Genomic DNA, 25,120 nt, shown 5'->3' on the forward strand with positions numbered 1-25,120 from the left:
TGTATGTTATGTGTGTTTGTCACAGTACAGAACTGCTGAGTTCTTCAAAAGGGTTCCGCAGTTTTGACCTGTATATTGACCTTCCCAAATTACTCTCCCCTTCTCTCCTTTCCTCTCCTCCCTCTCCCTCCTCCCCCCCCTCCTTTCCTCTCATCCCTTCTCCTCCTCTCCTCCCCTCTCCCCCTCTTCCCCCTCCTATCTTCTGCTTTCCCCTCCTCTCCCCTTCCTCTCTTTTCCTCTCCTCCTCTCCCCCCCTCTCTTTTCCTCTTCTCCCCTCTCCTCCTCTCCCCTCCTCTCCCCTCTCCCCCTCCTCTCCCCCTCCTCCTCCCCCTCCCCTCCTCTCCCCCCCTCCTCCTGACATATCCATCATCATGCCCACAGCACTGTAGACAGCTCTTTAATAAGGAGAATATGAGCCTCAGCTAAAGTGCTTTGTTTTCATGTTGCTGCCACACCGCCAAAGGTAATGGGGGCTCCTCAAATATTTATAGAAGGCCTAGGTCGATGGTCCCTGCCTGTCTGTCTGCCTGAGAGAGAGAGAGAGAGAGAGAGAGAGAGAGAGGTACAGAAAGAGGAACAGGGACTCTACCATACATCACAACACCATTCAGCCCTCAGATGTCATGCTCAAAAAAAGAGCAGCCTGTAAGAGAAAGCATGGAAACCTCCAGATCTCCCTCCTCATTGACAGAGCACCACGCCCCCTGAGAACCACGCCCCCTGAGAACCACGCCCGCTGAGAACCACGCCCCCTGAGAACCACGCCCCCTGAGAACCACGCCCCCTGAGAACCACGCCCCCTGAGAGACGAAGGTTCCCCAGCAGCTTATACTAGGATACTCAAATAAAGACGGTGGTAGAGGGAGCTATGGATCTTAAAATGGCTGCTGTATGGGAAGCTTTCTTCAGTTATATTAAGGGGAGTACGAGGATGATTTCTACTGGCAGTTACAGTACAATCTCCTCACTCCTAGCAGTGGCCACAATTACAGTACAATCTCCTCACTCCTAGCAGTGGCCACAATTACAGTACAATCTCCTCACTCCTAGCAGTGGCCACAATTACAGTACAATCTCCTCACTCCTAGCAGTGGCCACAATTACAGTACAATCTCCTCACTCCTAGCAGTGGCCACAATTACAGTACAATCTCCTCACTCCTAGCAGTGGCCACAATTACAGTACAATCTCCTCACTCCTAGCAGTGGCCACAATTACAGTACAATCTCCTCACTCCTAGCAGTGGCCACAATTACAGTACAATCTCCTCACTCCTAGCAGTGGCCACAATTACAGTACAATCTCCTCACTCCTAGCAGTGGCCACAATTACAGTACAATCTCCTCACTCCTAGCAGTGGCTTCAAATTACAGTACAATCTCCTCAGCTAGCAGTGGCCACAATTACAGTACAATCTCCTCACTCCTAGCAATGGCCCCAATTACAGTATAATCTCCTCACTCCTAGCAGTGGCCACAATTACAGTATAATCTCCTCACTCCTAGCAGTGGCCCCAATTACAGTACAATCTCCTCACTCCTAGCAGTGGCCACAATTACAGTATAATCTCCTCACTCCTAGCAGTGGCCCCAATTACAGTACAATCTCCTCACTCCTAGCAGTGGCCACAATTACAGTACAATCTCCTCACTCCTAGCAATGGCCCCAATTACAGTATAATCTCCTCACTCCTAGCAATGGCCCCAATTACAGTACAATCTCCTCACTCCTAGCAATGGCCCCAATTACAGTATAATCTCCTCACTCCTAGCAGTGGCCACAATTACAGTATAATCTCCTCACTCCTAGCAGTGGCCACAATTACAGTACAATCTCCTCACTTCTAGCAGTGGCCCCAATTACAGTACAATCTCCTCACTCCTAGCAGTGGGCCCCAATTACAGTACAATCTCCTCACTCCTAGCAGTGGGCCCCAGTTACAGTACAATCGCCTGACCCCCTAACGTTGGCATTCAAATGTAATCTCTTTCTGATGTGAAGGAGGAGGTGTGAAGAATGAGGAGGGGGAGATTTAGTAAACTCTCTGTGTTGGCATGTGCTTGCGTATGTGTGTGTGTTCCTGCAGACCTCTTGCCTCATAATGTAAACAGTATTAAGCTGGTGGTGGGTATGTGTGTGTGTGTGTGTGTGTGTGTGTGTTTGTGTGTCTACTGTAACTCTTCCTCCCCACATGGTTGTTATCTCTTTCATCCTGTCTGTCTTCCTCTTTTCTTTCTGTCTCTCTCTTCCCCTCCTCTTTTAATTCTTTATCTCCCTCTCTCTCCTCTCTTCTTTATCTCTCTCTTTCCTCTCTTCTTTCTCTCTCTCTCTTCCGCTCTCTTTCTCTCTCTATCTCTTCCTCTCCTCTTTCCATCTCTCTCTTCTTCCTCTTCTTTCTCTCTCTCTTCCTCTCCTCTTTCCATCTCTCTCTCTCTTCCTCTCGTCTTTCTCTCTCTATCTCTTCCTCTCCTCTTTCCATCTCTCTCTCTCTATCTCTTCCTCTCCTCTTTCCATCTCTCTCTCTTCCCCTCACACAATGTACCTGTAAAATACTAGTAGCTTTCCTGTATTTCATTTACTCCCTTTCTGTACTTCATGTATCCTCTATTGTACTTAATAGTGGATGTGAGGCAGTCCGAGGAAACAGTCTGTGGTATATCTTTATGCTGCTGATCTGATTGCAGTAATATAAAGTAGATTACACTTTCATTAGGTCCGTTTCATCATTTTTTCACTATTTATTTCCTGTGTGAGTCCCTGCTGCTCCTACTCTACACTGCTGCCTCCATATTAGATCTGCATCCCAATCCCTGTTCCCTTATGGGTCCTGTTCCCCTATGGGCCCTGTTCCCCTATGGGCTCTGTTCCCCTATGGGCCCTGTTCCCCTATGGGCCCTGTTCCCCTATGGGTCCTGTTCCCCTATGGGCCCTGTTCCCCTATGGGCCCTGTTCCCCTATGGGCCCTGTTCCCCTATGGGTCCTGTTCCCCTATGGGCCCTGTTCCCCTATGGGCCCTGTTCCCTTATGGGCCATGTTCCCCTATGGGCCCTGTTCCCCTATGGGCCCTATTCCCTTATGGGTCCTGTTCCCTATCAGTCTGTAACACTGTTTCTGTGTTATAACACATTTATCAGTCTGTAACACTGGGTCCTGTTCCCTTATGGGTCCTGTTCCCTTATGGGCCCTGTTCCCCTATGGGCCTTGTTCCCCTATGGGCCCTGTTCCCCTATGGGCCCTGTTCCCCTATGGGTCCTGTTCCCTTATGGGTCCTGTTCCTTTATGGGCCCTGTTCCCTTATGGGCCCTGTTCCCCTATGGGCCCTGTTCCCCCATGGGCCCTGTTCCCCCATGGGCCCTGTTCCCCTATGGGCCATGTTCCGCTATGGGCCCTGTTGCCCTATGGGCCCTGTTCCCCTATGGGCCCTGTTCCCCCATGGGCCCTGTTCCCCTATGGGCCATGTTCCCCTATGGGCTCTGTTCCCCTATGGCTCCTGTTCCACTATGGGCCCTGTTTCCCTCTGGCCCTGTTCCCCTATGGGACATGTTCCCCTATACATGTTTCCCTGGATGGGCCCTGTTCCCCTATGGGCCCTGTTTCCCTATGGGCCCTGTTCCCCTATGGGACATGTTCCCCTATGGGCCCTGTTCCCCTATGGGCCCTGTTCCCCCATGGGCCCTGTTCCCCTATGGGCCATGTTCCGCTATGGGCCCTGTTGCCCTATGGGCCCTGTTCCCCTATGGGCCCTGTTCCCCCATGGGCCCTGTTCCCCTATGGGCCATGTTCCCCTATGGGCTCTGTTCCCCTATGGCTCCTGTTCCACTATGGGCCCTGTTTCCCTATGGGCCCTGTTCCCCTATGGGACATGTTCCCCTATGGGACATGTTTCCCTATGGGCCCTGTTCCCCTATGGGCCCTGTTCCCCTATGGGACATGTTTCCCTATGGGCCCTGTTCCCCTATGGGCCCTGTTCCCCTATGGGTCCTGTTCCCCTATGGGCCCTGTTCCCCTATGGGACATGTTTCCCTATGGGCCCTCTTCCCCTATGGCCCCTGTTCCACTATGGGCCCTGTTCCCCTATGGGCTCTGTTCCCCTATGGGCTCTGTTCCCCTATGGGACATGTTCCCCTATGGGCCCTCTTCCCCTATGGCCCCTGTTCCACTATGGGCCCTGTTCCCCTATGGGCCATGTTCCCCTATGGGCTCTGTTCCCCTATGGCTCCTGTTCCACTATGGGCCCTGTTTCCCTATGGGCCCTGTTCCCCTATGGGACATGTTCCCCTATGGGCCCTCTTCCCCTATGGCCCCTGTTCCACTATGGGCCCTGTTCCCCTATGGGCCATGTTCCCCTATGGGCTCTGTTCCCCTATGGCCCCTGTTCCACTATGGGCCCTGCTCAAATGTAGTGTCCATATGAAATGATCTGGAGCCTGTGTATACTGTACCATATGTTCTGTTTGTGTAGGAGGGATGGAATATTTACCTGTCTGGAGTAGAGGTCGACCGATTAATCAAAATGGCCGATTAATTAGGGCCTATTTCAAGTTTTCATAACAATTGTAATTGACATTTCTGGACACCAATTACATTGCACTCCACGAGGAGACTGCGTGGCAGGCTCACTACCTGTTATGCGAGTGAAGCAAGGAGCCAAGGTAAGGTGCTAGCTAGCATAAAACTTATATTTAAAAAAAACAATCAATCTTAACATAATCACTAGTTAACTACACATGGTTGACGATATTACTAGTTTATCTAGCTTGTCCTGCGTTGCATATAATCGATGCAGTGCCTGTTAATTTATCATTGAATCACAGCCTACTTCACCAAACGGGGGATGATTTAACAAAAGCGCATTTGCGAAAAACACACACTGTCATCGTTGCGCGAATGTACCTACCCGTAAACATCAATGCCTTTCTTAAAATCAATACACAGAAGTATATATTTTTAAACCTGCATATTTAGTTAAAAGAAATCCAGGTTAGCAGGCAATATTAAACTAGGGAAATTGTGTCACTTCTCTTGCGTTAATTGCACGCAGAGTCAGGGTATATGCAACAGTTTGGGCTGCCTGGCTCATTGCGAACTAATTTGCCAAAATTTCACATAATTATGACATAACATTGAAGGTTGTGCAATGATACAGGGTCCTGTGTGGCTCAGTCGGTAGAGCATGGCACTGTCATTGGGCAGGAGAGCACAACTGCGTCATGTGGGTTCACTGTCATTGGGCCCACTGGGGCCACCTGTCATATGCAAAAGTTGTGGCCCCAGCACGACTTGTAAGTCATGCTTTGGACAAACAGCACTGTCTGCTAAATGGGATATATTATTATTATATTAATATTTAGACTTAGGGATGCCACCCGTTAGATAAAATACTGAAAGGTTCTGTATTTCACTGAAAGAATAAACGTTTTGTTTTCGAAATGATAGTTTCCGGATTTGACCATATTAATGACCTAAGGCTCATATTTCTGTGTGTTATTATGTTATAATTAAGTCTATGATTTGATATTTGATAGAGCAGTTTGACTGAGTCGGTTGTAGGCAGCAGCAGGCTCGTAAGCATTCATTCAAACAGCACTTTTGTGCTTTTGCCAGCAGATCTTCGCTGTGCTTCAAGCATTGAGTGTTTTTGACTTCAGGCCTATCAACTCCTGAGATTAGGTTGGTGTAACCAATGGAAAGGAGAGGCCGAGAACACTGATGTGAAATGGCTAGCACTAGTTCATGGGCGAGGAGAGAACACGACACTGTCATATGCGTTTCAGGAGGAGACGTCACTCACTCTGAGACCTTGAAGTAGTGGTTCCCACTTGTTCCCACACTGACGTTTGTGGAGGATGGCTAACGCTGCTTTGAGGGTGGCTGTTGTCGTTGTGTTCATCTGGTTCGAGCCCAGTGTGGAGCGATGGCTAACGCTGCTTTCAGGGTGGCTGTTGTCGTTGTGTTCCTGGTTCTGAGCCCACTGTGTGGAGGATGGCTAACGCTGACTTTGAGGGTGGCTGTTGTCGTCATGTGTTCCTGGTTCGAACACTGACACTGTCATCATGGAGCGATGGCTAACGCTGCTTTGAGGGTGGCTGACACTGTCATTGTGTTCCTGGTTCATCATGGGCCCAGTGTGGAGCGATGGCTAACGCTGGGCTTTGAGGGTGGCTGTTGTCATCATGTGTTCTGGGAGGAATCGAGCCCAGTGTGGAGCGATGGCACTGAACGCATGCTTTGAGGGTGGCTGTTGTCATCATGTGTTCCTGGTTCGACTGCCCACTCTGGAGGAGGAGCTGACACTGCCCAGTGTGGAGGATGGCACTGACACTGTCTCATGGCTTCTGAGGGTGGCTGTTGTCATTGTGTTCCTGGTTCACTGAGCCCAGTGTGGAGCGATGGCTAACTGCATGCTTTGAGGGTGGCTGTTGTCATTGTGTTCCTGGTTCGAGCCCAGTGTGGAGCGAGGAGAGGACTGAAGCTATACTGTTACACTGGCAATACTAAAGTGCCTATAAGAACATCCAATAGTCAAAAGTACAGTATGTGAATCCAAATGGTATAGAGAGAAATAGTCCTAGAATTCCTATAATAACTACAACTTAAATCTTCTTACCTGGGAATATTGAAGACTCATGATAAAAGAAACCACCAGCTTTCAAATGTTCTCATGTTCTGAACAAGGAACTTAAACGTTAGCTTTCTTACATGGCACATGTTGCACGTTTACACTTTCTTCTCCAACACTTTGTTTTTGCATTATTTAAACCAAATTGAACATGCTTCATTATTTATTTGAGGCTGAATAGATTTTATTGATGTTCCTATTAAAATAAAAGTGTTCATTCAGTATTGTTGTACTTGTCATTATTACAAATAAATGAAAATAAAATAAAAATCGTCCGATTAATCGGTATCTGCACTTTTGGTCCTCCAATAATCGGTATCGGCGTTGAAAAATCATAATCGGTCGACCTCTAGTCTGGAGCCTGTTCAACATGTTCTGTTGCTGGAGGTGTTACATCACATTTCATCAGTCTGTAACACTGTTTCTGGGCTCCTGGTGTTATAACACATTTCATCAGTCTGTAACACTGTTTCTGGAGGTGTTATAACACATTTATCAGTCTGTAACACTGTTTCTGGAGGTGTTATAACACATTATCAGTCTGTAACACTGTTTCTGGAGGTGTTACATCACACTTCATCAGTCTGTAACACTGTTTCTGGAGGTGTTATAACACATTCATCAGTCTGCAACACTGTTTCTGGAGGTGTTATAACACATTTATCAGTCTGTAACACTGTTTCTGGAGGTGTTATAACACATTTATCAGTCTGTAACACTGTTTCTGGAGGTGTTATAACACATTATCAGTCTGTAACACTGTTTCTGGAGGTGTTACATCACATTCATCAGTCTGTAACACTGTTTCTGGAGGTGTTATAACACATTATCAGTCTGCAACACTGTTTCTGGAGGTGTTATAACACATTTATCAGTCTGTAACACTGTTTCTGGGAGGTGTTATAACACATCATCCGTCTGTTTCTGGGAGGTGTTATAACACATTTATCAGTCTGTAACACTGTTTCTGGAGGTGTTATAACACATTCATCAGTCTGTAACACTGTTTCTGGAGATGTTATAACACATTATCATGTGTAACACTGTTTCTGGAGGTGTTATAACACATTCATCATGTCTGTTTCATGGGCTCTGGAGGTGTTATAACACATTTATCAGTCTGTAACACATGTTTCTGGAGGTGTTATACACATTATCAGTCTGCAACACTGTTTCTGGAGGTGTTATAACACATTTATCAGTCTGTAACACTGTTTGGGCTGGAGGTGTTATAACACATTTATCCGTCTGTTTCTGGAGGTGTTATAACACATTTCATCAGTCTGTAACACTGTTTCTGGAGGTGTTATAACACATTTATCAGTCTGTAACACTGTTTCTGGAGATGTTATAACACATTATCAGTCCTGTAACACTGTTTCTGGAGGTGTTATAACACATTTCATCCGTCTGTTTCTGGAGGTGTTATAACACATTTATCAGTCTGTAACACTGTTTCTGGAGGTGTTATAACACATTTATCCGTCTGTTTCTGGAGGTGTTATAACACATTTATCAGTCTGTAACACTGTTTCTGGAGGTGTTATAACACATTATCAGGGCTGTAACACTGTTTCTGGAGATGTTATAACACATTCATCAGTCTGTAACACTTTCTGGAGGTGTTATAACACATTTATCCGTCTGTTTCTGAGGTGTTATAACACATTTATCAGTCTGTAACACTGTTTCTGGAGGTGTTATAACACATTTATCAGTCTGTAACACTGTTTCTGGAGATGTTATAACACATTATCAGTGTGTAACACTGTTTCTGGAGGTGTTATAACACATTTATCCGTCTGTTTCTGGAGGTGTTATAACACATTTATCAGTCTGTAACACTGTTTCTGGAGGTGTTATAACACATTTATCCGTCTGTTTCTGGAGGTGTTATAACACATTTATCAGTCTGTAACACTGTTTCTGGAGGTGTTATAACACATTATCAGTCTGTAACACTGTTTCTGGAGATGTTATAACACATTATCAGTCTGTAACACTTTCTGGAGGTGTTATAACACATTTATCCGTCTGTTTCTGGAGGTGTTATAACACACTTCATCAGTCTGTAACACTGACACTTCATCTGGAGGTGTTATAACACATTTATCATGGGCTCTGTAACACTTTCTGGAGGTGTTATAACACATTTATCCGTCTGTTTCTGGAGGTGTTACATGACATTTCATCAGTCTGTACACTGTTTCTGGAGATGTTATAACACATTTATCAGTCTGTAACACTGTTTCTGGAGGTGTTATAACACATTTATCAGTCTGTAGCACTGTTTCTGGAGGTGTTACATCACATGTATCAGTCTGTAACACTGTTTCTGGAGGTGTTATAACACATTTATCATCTGTAACACTGTTTCTGGAGGTGTTATAACACATTTATCCATCTGTAACACTATTTCTGGAGGTGTTATAACACATTTATCATGTCTGTAACACTGTTTCTGGAGGTGTTACACTGACACAATCATCAGTCTGTAACACTGTTTCTGGAGGTGTTACATCACACTGTCATCAGTCTGTAACACTGTTTCTGGAGGTGCATAACACTTTGCAAAACATTTCCCAAATCGGCCCACCCGAGGAAGGACACTGACGGGCTTGTGTGAATAATTCCATGAGACATGAGACTCTGAATGACCAAAAATGATACATCCCATATTGGTCTTTCACAGTCAGGACAACCTAGGATGCACTGGGCTGGATGATATCTTCATTGAGGCCTGACTTCTCTAGCATGGCTCAAGATATTATGGTGGATGCATATCCAGGCCAACTCATCTGGGCTTGGCTCAGTGTCAGCTTAGTCCTGCAGTGTGATAACCACCATTGTGGCTCTGAGTTCCTACACTGTCATCATGGGCTCCACACTACAGAGCCAAGCTGAGCGAGGCTGTTCTGACACTTTCAACACAGCTGCTGAAGAGGGGTTCAATGACACTGTCATCAAAGGGCTTCTGAGGAGGGAACACTGACACTTCATCATGGGCTGAGGAGAGAACACTGACACTGTCATCATGGCTTCTGAGGAGAGAACACTGACACTGTCATCATGGGCTCCGAGGAGGAGACACTGTCATCATGGGCACTGACACTGTCATCATGGGCTTGTCTCATGAGGAGAGAACACTGACACTGTCATCATGGGCTTCTGAGGAGAGAGCACTGACACTGTCATCATGGGCTTCTGAGGAGAGAGCACTGACACTGTCATCATGGCTTCTGAGGAGAGAGCACTGACACTGTCATCATGGGCTTCTGAGGAGAGAGCACTGACACTGTCATCATGGGCTCCTGAGGAGAGAACACTGACACTGTCATCATGGCTTCTGAGGAGAGAACACTGACACTGTCATCATGGGCTCCTGAGGAGAGAGCACTGACACTGTCATCATGGGCTCCTGAGGAGAGAGCACTGACACTGTCATCATGGGCTCCTGAGGAGAGAACACTGACACTGTCATCATGGGCTCCTGAGGAGAGAACACTGACACTGTCATCATGGGCTCCTGAGGAGAGAACACTGACACTGTCATCATGGGCTCCTGAGGAGAGAACACTGACACTGTCATCATCATGGGCTTCTGAGGAGAGAACACTGACACTGTCATCATGGCTTCTGAGGAGAGAGCACTGACACTGTCATCATGGGCTTCTGAGGAGAGAGCACTGACACTGTCATCATGGCTTCTGAGGAGAGAGTACTGACACTGTCATCATGGGCTTCTGAGGAGAGAACACTGACACTGTCATCATGGGCTCCTGGAGGAGAGAGCACTGACACTGTCATCATGGGCTTCTGAGGAGAGAGCACTGACACTGTCATCATGGGCTTCTGAGGAGGAGCACTGACACTGTCATCATGGGCTCCTGAGGAGAGAGCACTGACACTGTCATCATGGGCTTCTGAGGAGAGAGCACTGACACTGTCATCATGGGCTCCTGAGGAGAGAACACTGACACTGTCATCATGGGCTTCTGAGACACTGAGAGCACTGACACTGTCATCATGGGCTTCTGAGGAGAGAGCACTGATACTGTCATCATGGGCTCCTGAGGAGAACACTGACACTGTCATCATGGGCTCCTGAGGAGAGAGCACTGATACTGTCATCATGGGCTTCTGAGGAGAGAACACTGACACTGTCATCATGGGCTCCTGAGGAGAGAGCACTGATACTGTCATCATGGGCTCCTGAGGAGAGAACACTGACACTGTCATCATGGGCTCCTGAGGAGAGAGCACTGATACTGTCATCATGGGCTCCTGAGGAGGGAACACTGACACTGTCATCATGGGCTCCTGAGGAGAGAACACTGACACTGTCATCATGGGCTCCTGAGGAGAGAGCACTGACACTGTCATCATGGGCTCTGAGGAGAGAGCACTGACATTGTCATCATGGGCTCCGGAGAAGGGAACACTGACACTGTCATCATGGGCTTCTGAGGAGGAACACTGACACTGTCATCATGGGCTCCTGAGGAGACTGACACTGTCACTGGGCTTCTGACACTGTCATCATGGGCTCCTGAGGAGGGAACACTGACACTGTCATCATGGGCTCCTGAGGAGAGAGCACTGACACTGTCATCATGGGCTCCTGAGGAGAGAGCACTGACACTGTCATCATGGGCTCCTGAGGAGAGAACACTGACACTGTCATCATGGGCTCCTGAGGAGAGAACACTGACACTGTCATCATGGGCTTCTGAGGAGAGAACACTGACACTGTCATCATGGGCTCCTGAGGAGAACACTGACACTGTCATCATGGGCTCCTGAGGAGAGCACTGACACTGTCATCATGGGCTCCTGAGGAGGAGCACTGACACTGTCATCATGGGCTCCTGAGGAGAGAACACTGACACTGTCATCATGGGCTCCTGAGGAGAGAGCACTGACACTGTCATCATGGGCTCTGGGGAGAGCACTGACACTGTCATCATGGGCTCCTGAGGAAGGGAACACTGACACTGTCATCATGGGCTTCTGAGGAGGGAACACTGACACTGTCATCATGGGCTCCTGAGGAGAGAACACTGACACTGTCATCATGGGCTCCTGAGGAGAGAACACTGACACTGTCATCATGGGCTCCTGAGGAGAGAGCACTGACACTGTCATCATGGGCTCATCATGAGGAGAGAACACTGACACTGTCATCATGGGCTCCGGAGGAGGGAACACTGACACTGTCATCATGGGCTCCTGAGGAGGAACACTGACACTGTCATCATGGGCTCCTGAGGAGAGAGCACTGACACTGTCACATGTCATCAGGGCTTCTGAGGAGAGAACACTGACACTGTCATCATGGGCTCTGAGGAGAGAGCACTGACACTGTCATCATGGGCTCCGGAGGAGAGAACACTGACACTGTCATCATGGGCTTCTGAGGAGGAACACTGACACTGTCATCATGGGCTCCTGAGGAGAGAACACTGACACTGTCATCATGGGCTCCTGAGGAGAGAACACTGACACTGTCATCATGGGCTCCTGAGGAGAGAACACTGACACTGTCATCATGGGCTCTGAGGAGAGAGCACTGACACTGTCATCATGGGCTCCTGAGGAGAGAACACTGACACTGTCATCATGGGCTCCGGAGGGCTCCGGAGGAACACTGACACTGTCATCATGGGCTTCTGAGGAGAGAGAACACTGACACTGTCATCATGGGCTTCTGAGGAGAGAACACTGACACTGTCATCATGGGCTCCGGAGGAGAGAACACTGACACTGTCATCATGGGCTCCGGAGGAGAGAACACTGACACTGTCATCATGGGCTCCTGAGGAGGAGAGCACTGACACTGTCATCATGGGCTCCTGAGGAGAGAACACTGACACTGTCATCATGGGCTCCTGAGGAGAGAACACTGACACTGTCATCATGGGCTCCGGAGGAGGAACACTGGGTCATCATGGGCTCAGGAGGGAACACTGACACTGTCATCATGGGCTCCGGAGGAGGACACTGTCATCATGGGCTCCTGAGGAGAGACACTGCACTGACACTGTCATCATGGGCTCCGGAGGAGGGAACACTGACACTGTCATCATGGGCTCCGGAGGAGAGAGCACTGACACTGTCATCATGGGCTCCTGAGGAGAGAACACTGACACTGTCATCATGGGCTTCTGAGGAGAGAACACTGACACTGTCATCATGGGCTCCTGAGGAGGAACACTGACACTGTCATCATGGGCTCCGGAGGAGGGAACACTGACACTGTCATCATGGGCTCCTGAGGAGAGAGCACTGACACTGTCATCATGGGCTCCTGAGGAGAGAACACTGACACTGTCATCATGGGCTCCTGAGGAGAGAGCACTGACACTGTCATCATGGGCTCCTGAGGAGAGAACACTGACACTGTCATCATGGGCTCCGGAGGAGGGAACACTGACACTGTCATCATGGGCTCCTGAGGAGAGAACACTGACACTGTCATCATGGGCTCCGGAGGAGAGAACACTGACACTGTCATCATGGGCTCCTGAGGAGAGAACACTGACACTGTCATCATGGGCTCCGGAGGAGGGAACACTGACACTGTCATCATGGGCTCCGGAGGAGGGAACACTGACACTGTCATCATGGGCTCCGGAGGAGGAGGAACACTGACACTGTCATCATGGGCTCCTGAGGAGAGAACACTGACACTGTCATCATGGGCTCCGGAGGAGGGAGCACTGACACTGTCATCATGGGCTCCGGAGGAGAGAACACTGACACTGTCATCATGGGCTCCGGAGGAGGAGCACTGACACTGTCATCATGGGCTTCTGAGGAGAGAACACTGACACTGTCATCATGGGCTCCTGGAGGAGAGAACACTGACACTGTCATCATGGGCTCCGGAGGAGAGAACACTGACACTGTCATCATGGGCTCCTGAGGAGAGAGCACTGACACTGTCATCATGGGCTTCTGAGGAGAGAACACTGACACTGTCATCATGGGCTCCTGAGGAGAGAGCACATGACACTGTCATCATGGGCTTCTGAGGAGAGAACACTGACACTGTCATCATGGGCTCCGGAGGAGGAGCACTGACACTGTCATGGGCTCCTGAGGAGGGAGCACTGACACTGTCATCATGGGCTCCGGAGGAGGGAACACTGACACTGTCATCATGGGCTCCGGAGGAGGAGAACACTGACACTGTCATCATGGGCTCCTGAGGAGAGAACACTGACACTGTCATCATGGGCTCCTGAGGAGGGAACACTGACACTGTCATCATGGGCTCCTAAGGAGAGAACACTGACACTGTCATCATGGGCTCCGGAGGAGGAAGCACTGACACTGTCATCATGGGCTCCTGAGGAGAGAACACTGACACTGTCATCATGGGCTCCGGAGGAGAGAACACTGACACTGTCATCATGGGCTCCGGAGGAGGGAGAACACTGACACTGTCATCATGGGGAGAGAACTCCTGAGGAGGAGAGAACACTGACACTGTCATCATGGGCTCCTGAGGAGGAGCACTGACACTGTCATCATGGGCTCCTGAGGAGAGAACACTGACACTGTCATCATGGGCTCCTGAGGAGAGAGCACTGACACTGTCATCATGGCTTCTGAGGAGAGAACACTGACACTGTCATCATGGGCTCCTGAGGAGAGAACACTGACACTGTCATCATGGCTTCTGAGGAGAGAGCACTGACACTGTCATCATGGGCTCCTAAGGAGAGAACACTGACACTGTCATCATGGGCTCCGGAGGAGGGAACACTGACACTGTCATCATGGGCTCCGGAGGAGGGAGCACTAGCAGGGAAGTCATTACTTTCCCGCTCGTTGTCCAAAATGTCTGCTACTCCACTACTTGTATTAGTTTGGACAGTTGACAACGTTGTTTGATGTGTTCCCTTCATAGTTCATTTGAGAATTACAAGAATTACGTTTCCATTTCAGGAAAGTAGCCAAGGCGCCACCAAGCAAAATCTATGATTGAAGCAAAGTAACGTTCTGAATGACCAGCCAATCAGAGCCATTTCAGACGCTGTTCTCGTGCACATTATTTCTTTATTGACTGTTTGAAAAAAATCACATTCACATTTATTCACATGCGATTGGATAAGCTAAATATTTCATGTGCTTTGCATTGTAGGCTACTTTGTATATGGTTTCTCTACTGTGCTACATCATTGATAAGTTGTATACCTCCACTACAATACTTTGATACGTGCCAGTTGGGATTAAGAAGTGAGTACAGACAATGACCAGTGGAAGTGGGTAGAAGGCCTATAACCTCCAGTATACCACTGGGAAGTCTATACTACATCCTGTTACTGCTTACTTCCTTGTTGTTGTTGTTGTGTAAACACACTAACTGTTAGACACTCTGGATATGAGCGTCTGCTAAATGACTGAAATGTAATTGTTGTTGTTATTAACCGCGGTATCTCTTCCTGTTCTGTAGATGGCGCTCCACTGAGTGAGCTGTCGTGGCCGTCGTCTCTGGCAGTGGTGGCTGTTTCCTTCTCTGGGCTCTTCACCTTCGTCTTCCTAATGCTGGCCTGCCTCTGCTGTAAGAAGGGACACATCGGGTTCAAAGTGAGATAAACCCCTCTCTCTCACTCTCTCACTCTCTCACTCACTCTCTCTCACTCTCTCACTCTCTCACACACACAGTGTGACCACCTCTTTATAAACAATGATCCCCTCATACATCCTGCTACACTGCCCCCTGCTGATTAGGAAGAGACATGATCCACCACTATATACATCATGTCACACTGCCCCCTGCTGATTAGGAAGAGACATGATCCACTACATACATCATGTTACACTGCCCCCTGCTGATTAGGAAGAGACATGATCCACCACTACATACATCATGCATGTTACACTGCCCCTGCTGATTAGGAAGAGACATGATCCACCACTACATACATCATGTTACACTGCCCCCTGCTGATTAGGAAGAGACATGATCCACCACTACACACATCATGTCACACTGCCCCCTGCTGATTAGGAAGAGACATGATCCACTACATACATCATGTTACACTGCCCCCTGCTGATTAGGAAGAGACATGATCCACCACTACATACATCATGTTACACTGCCCCCTGCTGATTAGGAAGAGACATGATCCACTACATACATCATGTCACACTGCCCCCTGCTGATTAGGAAGAGACATGATCCACCACTACATACATCATGTTACACTGCCCCCTGCTGATTAGGAAGAGACATGATCCACCACTACATACATCATGTTACACTGCCCCCTGCTGATTAGGAAGAGACATGATCCACTACATACATCATGTCACACTGCCCCCTATTAGGAAGAGACATGATCCACTACATACATCATGTCACACTGCCCCCTGCTGATTAGGAAGAGACATGATCCACTACATACATCATGTTACACTGCCCCCTGCTGATTAGGAAGAGACATGATCCACTACATACATCATGTTACACTGCCCCCTGCTGACATGATCCACCCTACATACATCATGTTACACTGCCCCCTGCTGATTAGGAAGAGACATGATCCACCACTACATACATCATGTTACACTGCCCCCTGCTGATTAGGAAGAGACATGATCCACTACATACATCATGTTACACTGCCCCCTGCTGATTAGGAAGAGACATGATCCACCACTACATACATCATGTTACACTGCCCCCTGCTGATTAGGAAGAGACATGATCCACCAATACATACATCATGTCACACTGCCCCCTGCTGATTAGGAAGAGACATGATCCACCACTACATACATCATGTCACACTGCCCCCTGCTGATTAGGAAGAGACATGATCCACCACTACATACATCATGTCACACTGCCCCCTGCTGATTAGGAAGAGACATGATCCACCACTACATACATCATGTTACACTGCCCCCTGCTGATTAGGAAGAGACATGATCCACTACATACATCATGTCACACTGCCCCCTGCTGATTAGGAAGAGACATGATCCACCACTACATACATCATGTTACACTGCCCCCTGCTGATTAGGAAGAGACATGATCCACCACTACATACATCATGTTACACTGCCCCCTGCTGATTAGGAAGAGACATGATCCACTACATACATCATGTTACACTGCCCCCTGTTGATTAGGAAGAGACATGATCCACCACTATTAGGAAGAGACATACATCATGTTACACTGCCCCCTGCTGATTAGGAAGAGACATGATCCACCACTACATACATCATGTTACACTGCCCCCTGCTGATTAGGAAGAGACATGATCCACTACATACATCATGTTACACTGCCCCCTGCTGATTAGGAAGAGACATGATCCACCACTACATACATCATGTTACACTGCCCCCTGCTGATTAGGAAGAGACATGATCCACTACTATATACATCATGTTACACTGCCCCCTGCTGATTAGGAAGAGACATGATCCACTATATACATCATGTTACACTTTTACATTTAAGTCATTTAAGAGACATGATCCACCACTACATACATCATGTTACACTGCCCCCTGCTGATTAGGAAGAGACATGATCCACTACATACATCATGTTACACTGCCCCCTGCTGATTAGGAAGAGACATGATCCACCACTATATACATCATGTCACACTGCCCCCTGTTGATTAGGAAGAGACATGATCCACCACTACATACATCATGTTACACTGCCCCCTGCTGATTAGGAAGAGACATGATCCACTACATACATCATGTTACACTGCCCCCTGCTGATTAGGAAGAGACATGATCCACATGTTACACTATTAGGAAGAGACATGATCATACATCATGTTACACTGCCCCCTGCTGATTAGGAAGAGACATGATCCACTACATACATCATGTTACACTGCCCCCTGCTGATTAGGAAGAGACATGATCCACCACTACATACATCATGTTACACTGCCCCCTGCTGATTAGGAAGAGACATGATCCACTACATACATCATGTTACACTGCCCCCTGCTGATTAGGAAGAGACATGATCCACTACATACATCATGTTACACTGCCCCCTGCTGATTAGGAAGAGACATGATCCACTACATACATCATGTTACACTGCCCCCTGCTGATTAGGAAGAGACATGATCCACCACTACATACATCATGTCACACTGCCCCCTGCTGATTAGGAAGAGACATGATCCACTACATACATCATGTTACACTGCCCCCTGCTGATTAGGAAGAGACATGATCCACTACATACATCATGTTACACTGCCCCCTGCTGATTAGGAAGAGACATGATCCACCACTACATACATCATGTTACACTGCCCCCTGCTGATTAGGAAGAGACATGATCCACTACTACATACATCATGTTACACTGCCCCCTGCTGATTAGGAAGAGACATGATCCACTACATACATCATGTTACACTGCCCCCTGCTGATTAGGAAGAGACATGATCCACACATACATCATGTCACACTGCCCCCTGCTGATTAGGAAGAGACATGATCCACCACTACATACATCATGTTACACTGCCCCCTGCTGATTAGGAAGAGACATGATCCACCACTACATACATCATGTTACACTGCCCCCTGTTGATTAGGAAGAGACATGATCCACCACTACATACATCATGTTACACTGCCCCCTGCTGATTAGGAAGAGACATGATCCACTACATACATCATGTTACACTGCCCCCTGCTGATTAGGAAGAGACATGATCCACTACATACATCATGTTACACTGCCCCCTGCTGATTAGGAAGAGACATGATCCACTACATACATCATGTTACACTGCCCCCTGCTGATTAGGAAGATCCACTACATGATCCATTAGGAAGAGACATGATCCACTACATACATCATGTTACACTGCCCCCTGCTGATTAGGAAGAGACATGATCCACCACATCATGTTACATACATTAGGAAGAGACATGTTACACATCATGTTACACCCCCCTGCTGATTAGGAAGAGACATGATCCACCACTACATACATCATGTTACACTGCCCCCTGCTGATTAGGAAGAGACATGATCCACCACTACATACATCATGTTACACTGCCCCCTGCTGATTAGGAAGAGACATGATCCACCACTACATACATCATGTTACACTGCCCCCTGCTGATTAGGAAGAGACATGATCCACCACTACATACATCATGTTACACTGCCCCCTGCTGATTAGGAAGAGACATGATCCACCACTACATACATCATGTTACACTGCCCCCTGCTGATTAGGAAGAGACATGATCCACCACTACATACATCATGTTACACTGCCCCCTGCTGATTAGGAAGAGACATGATCCACCACTACATACATCATGTTACACTGCCCCCTGCTGATTAGGAAGAGACATGATCCACCACTACATACATCATGTTACACTGCCCCCTGCTGATTAGGAAGAGACATGATCCACCACTATATACATCATGTTACACTGCCCCCTGTTGATTAGGAAGAGACATGATCCACTACATACATCATGTTACACTGCCCCCTGCTGATTAGGAAGAGACATGATCCACAACTACATACATCATGTTACACTGCCCCCTGCTGATTAGGAAGAGACATGATCCACTACATACATCATGTTACACTGCCCCCTGCTGATTAGGAAGAGACATGATCCACTACATACATCATGTTACACTGCCCCCTGCTGATTAGGAAGAGACATGATCCACCACTATATACATCATGTTACACTGCCCCCTGCTGATTAGGAAGAGACATGATCCACTACATACATCATGTTACACTGCCCCCTGCTGATTAGGAAGAGACATGATCCACTACATACATCATGTTACACTGCCCCCTGTTGATTAGGAAGAGACATGATCCACCACTACATACATCATGTTACACTGCCCCCTGCTGATTAGGAAGAGACATGATCCACTACATACATCATGTTACACTGCCCATACATCATGTTACACTGATTAGGAAGAGACATGATCCACCACTACATACATCATGTTACACTGCCCCTACTGATTAGGAAGAGACATGATCCACTACATACATCATGTTACACTGCCCCCTGCTGATTAGGAAGAGACATGATCCACCACTATATACATCATGTTACACTGCCCCCTGTTGATTAGGAAGAGACATGATCCACTACATACATCATGTCACACTGCCCCCTGCTGATTAGGAAGAGACATGATCTACCACTATATACATCATGTTACACTGCCCCCTGCTGATTAGGAAGAGACATGATCCACTACATACATCATGTTACACTGCCCCCTACTGATTAGGAAGAAGGTTAAGCTTTGGGATATAGTTAAAACAATCAATTTTAAAAACTAGTGCCTAGCATTGGTATTGAACTCACTACTTAATGGTAATATCACTCACCGTTGCGCCTAGTCACCGGTTTTGACGTCATCTGCTGACGCCAGACTTGTAATTTCGCAGTGGATCTTGGCAGCAATATTAGTTCTACCTACTCTGTCAGTTAGCATCCTCAAATCAGATCATGTCAGAGCGGCAGAGAGAGGAAGGTGGTTGTTCTGCTGCTGTGTTGGGGGTGGGCATTTAGCACCACTTCACTATTCAAATATCCACATATCCCCCCCCCCCCCCCCCCCACACACACATTTAAAATTTATTGACCAATCAAAATGACGCAAATGCTCATTGTAGAGGTAAACAATGGACAGGCTGCTTTTCTCCAGCAGTTCCCTCATCCAGCCATCCATCCATCCATCCATCCATCTATCCATCCATCCCCCCCCCAATATAGACTTTTAGCTGCAGGGGTTTGAATTTAGCCTTGTGCTATTTGCCAACACCATTGCTGTCATTGTTAAGCCAAACATGACAATTCATAAGGAGTTGCCAAGAGACCAGAAACAGATTGGCACTCAGGCTACTTTGGTGTGGTTGTCCAGTGTCGAATTTCAGGCTACTTTGGCGTGGTTGTCCAGTGTCGAACTCAGGCTCCTTTGGTGTGGTTGTCCAGTGTCAAACTCAGGCTACTTTGACATGGTTGTCCAGTGTCAAACTCAGGTTACTTTGACGTGGTTGTCCAGTGTCAAACTCATGTTACTTTGACGTGGTTGTCCAGTGTCAAACTCATGTTACTTTGACGTGGTTGTCCAGTGTCAAACTCAGGTTACTTTGACGTGGTTGTCCAGTGTCAAACTCATGTTACTTTGACGTGGTTGTCCAGTGTCAAACTCAGACTACTTTGACGTGGTTGTCCAGTGTCAAGTCCACAGAAGTCAATAGAACAGTGTTATGTGGTCACATCCCCTCTGTGGTTCCCCTCCTTGTCATTCACCAGAGTGTTAGCAGAGGTTTGCATTAATAGAGGTGTGTGTGCATTAGCATGCGACCACTAGCCACATCGCACCACTGCACCACCAAAAGCCTTCTTTATGTCATCCTTCTTTCACTGTGACCACTCTGTGTGACGGACAGACAGACTCAGTTCTGTGGTTGGGTGTTAAGTGTTTAGAGAAAAGAGAAGAGAGGAGAGTGTACAGTGTTTAGTAAAGGGTATGGCCTTTTCTCGTTTCTAGTCTTCTCGTCCGTTTGCTCTTCTCTGTCATGTCTCCTCCATCCTCTTTCTTTCTCTCTCTTTCTTTCTGTCTTTCTGTCTTCCATGCTCTGCTCCTGAGATAGACAGGTGGTGTGAATGAGAAGCAAAAGGGTGCTATCTCTTAATCAGTCTTATGAATCAGAGCAGAGGGGTTTTTCTGTCGCAGTGAAGCGTTGTCTTGCATGATTCCATTCCCCTTGTTCTCTTCACCTCTTCCCCTCCCTCCCCTCCCCTCTCTTCTCCCCTCTAGATAGGTTTGTTCTGTGCTGTAGTTCATTAGGTAAATAATGGATGGCTCAGTAGTTGAGAACAGAGCAGTATTGCCAGCCACTCTCTCCCTGTACAAACACAGTCTCTGAAGATGGATTGGCAGCGTGGTACTCTGTCGCTGCTGGAGGTGTTTAGAGTGTAAAGAGACACTGGTGTTCAGAGTGTAAAGAGACATTGGTGTTTAGAGTGTAAAGAGACGCTGGTGTTCAGAGTGTAAAGAGACACTGGTGTTTAGAGTGTAAAGAGACACTGGTGTTTAGAGTGTAAAGAGACACTGGTGTTTAGAGTGTAAAGAGACACTGGTGATCAGAGTGTAAAGAGACACTGGTGATCAGAGTGTAAAGAGACACTGGTGTTCAGAGTGTAAAGAGACACTGGTGTTCAGAGTGTAAAGAGACACTGGTGTTCAGAGTGTAAAGAGACACTGGTGTTCAGAGTGTAAAGAGACACTGGTGTTTAGAGTGTAAAGAGACACTGGTGTTTAGAGTGTAAAGAGACACTGGTGATCAGAGTGTAAAGAGACACTGGTGTTCAGAGTGTAAAGAGACACTGGTGTTCAGAGTGTAAAGAGACACTGGTGTTCAGAGTGTAAAGAGACACTGGTGTTTAGAGTGTAAAGAGACACTGGTGATCAGAGTGTAAAGAGACACTGGTGTTCAGAGTGTAAAGAGACACTGGTGATCAGAGTGTAAAGAGACACTGGTGATCAGAGTGTAAAGAGACGCTGGTGTTTAGAAGGGACAGAGGGGATGTGTTCTGTTTGTGGGCTCTGTGCAGGCCAGTCGAGTTCTTCCACACCAATCTTGACAAACCATTTCTGTATGGACCTCACTTTGTCTTTACTGAAACAGGAAAGTGCCTTCCCCAAACTGTTGCCACAAAGTTGGAAGCACAGAATCGTCGAGAATGTCATTGTATGCTGTAGCGCCATTCTTACTTAACACTTATTTTTCTTAAAACTGTATTGTTGGTTAAGGGCTTCTAAGTAAGCATTTCACTGTAAGGTCTACTACACATGTTGTATTCGGCGCATGTGACAAATACAATTTGATTTGATTTGATTAAGATTTCCCTTCCCTGGAACAAAGAGGCCTAGCCGGAACAATGAAAAACAGCCCCAGACCATTATTCTTCCTCCACCAGACTTTACAGTTGGCTCTATGCATTCAGGCAGGTAGCGTTCTCCTGGCATCCGACAAACCAGATTCGTCCTTCGGACTGCCAGATAGTGAAGTGTGATTCATCACTCCAGAGAACGTGTTTCCACTGCTCCAGAGGCCAATGGCGGCATGCTTTACTCCACTCCAGCCGACCCTTAGCGTTGCACATGGTGATCTTAGGCTTGTGTGCGGCTGCTCTGCCACGGAAACCCATTTCATGAAGTTCCCGACAAACAGTTCTTGTGCTGATATTGCTTCCAAGAGGCAGTTTAGAACTCAGTAGTTAGTGTTGCAACCGAGGACGGACAATCTTTTACACGGTTCACCACTTGGAGGTCCCGTTCTGTGAGCTTGTGTGGCCTATCACTTAGCCACATAATTCTCATTACTGGAAATAGGTGATGAAACACTATCACATTTCACAATGATTTTATAACAATTACCTTCAATCCAGATCACCAAATCAGCCAATAGATGACATGGGCATACTGATCTATTACCTTCAATCCAGATCACATAAATCAGCCAAAATCAGCCAATAGATGACATGGGCATACTGGTCTATTACCTTCAATCCAGATCACCAAATCAGCCAATAGATGACATGGGCATACTGGTCTAGAACACATCCATCTGTTTATATCCTCATGTATGTCTCTTAGATGTGCTCAATCTAAACAGTGGACCAAATGATTCAACTAAGTTTCTCCTTCAAGTTTCTCCTTCACATGTTGCCACCAACCTTGTTATAATGACAAAATGAAACATTTTTTCTTCACGTATTAGTGTTATTTAACACTGTTAATCATTGAAATTTGTGATTTGTGGTGGATTATCCCTTTAATGCAAAAGGCATGAACACTCAGATGACGAAACACACTGTGTTATTGAATCATACACACACGCACGCACGCACGCACACACACACACACACACACACACACACACACGCAGGCACCCACTTTCTCTCTGTGACCCACACATACATCTCTCTCTCTCTCTCTTTTCTCCATGTCACATACACACTAACCCCAGTGTCTTCTCTCCCCTCCCACCAGGAGTTTGAGAACACAGAGGGAGAGGAGTACCAGGCTGACCTGGCCTCGTCTCAGAATGGACCTGAAGTCTACATCCTCCCCCTCACTGAGGTCTCCCTTCCCGTCTCCAAACAGCCCGGACGATCCAGTAAGATCCTAGTCTATCTATGACCCATCACCTATGACCTTTGAACTTTCACCTCTATACATCACCTATGACCCATATGGCTGTCTCTTCTCTCCTCTCTTCTCTCAAGTAATTAAACGTCAAGTCTAGCCCTGGGTTAATCAGTCAAATTGCTTGATTACTCAATTGAGTGTTACTAGAGTTGTCTCAGGTCCACACTCCAGGCTGTACTAATCCAAATGGAACCCAATTCCCTACACAGTGCACAACGTTGGACCACAGGACTTGTAGTGCGTTATGGTGCCATTTGGAATGCATACGTGACCCAGCAGGGCCACCATCATACCCACCATCATCATCATCAGAACACCATCATACCCCATCATCAGAACACCATCATACCCCATCATCAGAACATCATCATACCCCATCATCAGAACACCATCATACCTAATCATCAGAACACCATCATACCCCATCATACCATCATCAGAACATCATCATACCCCATCAGAAAATCATCAGAACATCATCATACCCCATCATCAGAACACCATCATACCCCATCATACCCCATCATCAGAACACCATCATACCCCATCATCAGAACACCATCATACCCCATCATCAGAACACCATCATACCCCATCATCAGAACACCATCATACCCCATCATCAGAACACCATCATACCAATCATCAGAACACCATCATACCATCATCAGAACATCATCATACCCCATCATACCACCATCAGAACATCATACCCATCATCAGAACACCATCATACCCCATCATCAGAACATCATCATACCCCATCATCAGAACATCATCATACCCCATCATCAGAACACCATCATACCCCATCATCAGAACATCATCATCATCATCAGAACATCATCATACCCCATCATCAGAACATCATAATCAGAACATCATCATACCCTATCATCATATACATCATCAGAACATCATCATACCCCATCATACCATCATCAGAACATCATCATACCCCATCATCAGAACATCATCATCACCCCATCATCAGAACACCATCATACCCCATCATCAGAACACCATCATACCCCATCATCATCAGAACACCATCATACCCCATCATCAGAACACCATCATACCCCATCATCAGAACACCATCATACCCATCATCAGAACACCATCATACCCCATCATACCATCATCAGAACATCATCATACCCCATCATCAGAACACCATCATACCCCATCATCAGAACATCATCATATCATCATAACACCATCATCATCAGAACATCATCATACCCCATCATGCC

The 25,120-nt window shown here is 47.1% G+C and overlaps 1 protein-coding gene across 1 annotated transcript in view; it reads left to right on the forward strand.

Moving 5' to 3' along the window:
• Positions 1-25,120, forward strand: part of LOC135529079 (serine/threonine-protein kinase LMTK1-like) — a 66,683-nt gene that overhangs the window by 20,501 nt on the left and 21,062 nt on the right. The window contains exons 2-3 of the mRNA XM_064957987.1: positions 15,081-15,214; positions 23,706-23,832. Coding sequence (XP_064814059.1) covers positions 15,081-15,214; positions 23,706-23,832 — 261 coding nt within the window. The remainder of the gene's footprint in view (positions 1-15,080; positions 15,215-23,705; positions 23,833-25,120) is intronic.

The sequence above is a fragment of the Oncorhynchus masou genome, unplaced genomic scaffold, assembly GCF_036934945.1.
Source record: "Oncorhynchus masou masou isolate Uvic2021 unplaced genomic scaffold, UVic_Omas_1.1 unplaced_scaffold_1087, whole genome shotgun sequence".
Classification (NCBI taxonomy): domain Eukaryota; kingdom Metazoa; phylum Chordata; class Actinopteri; order Salmoniformes; family Salmonidae; genus Oncorhynchus; species Oncorhynchus masou.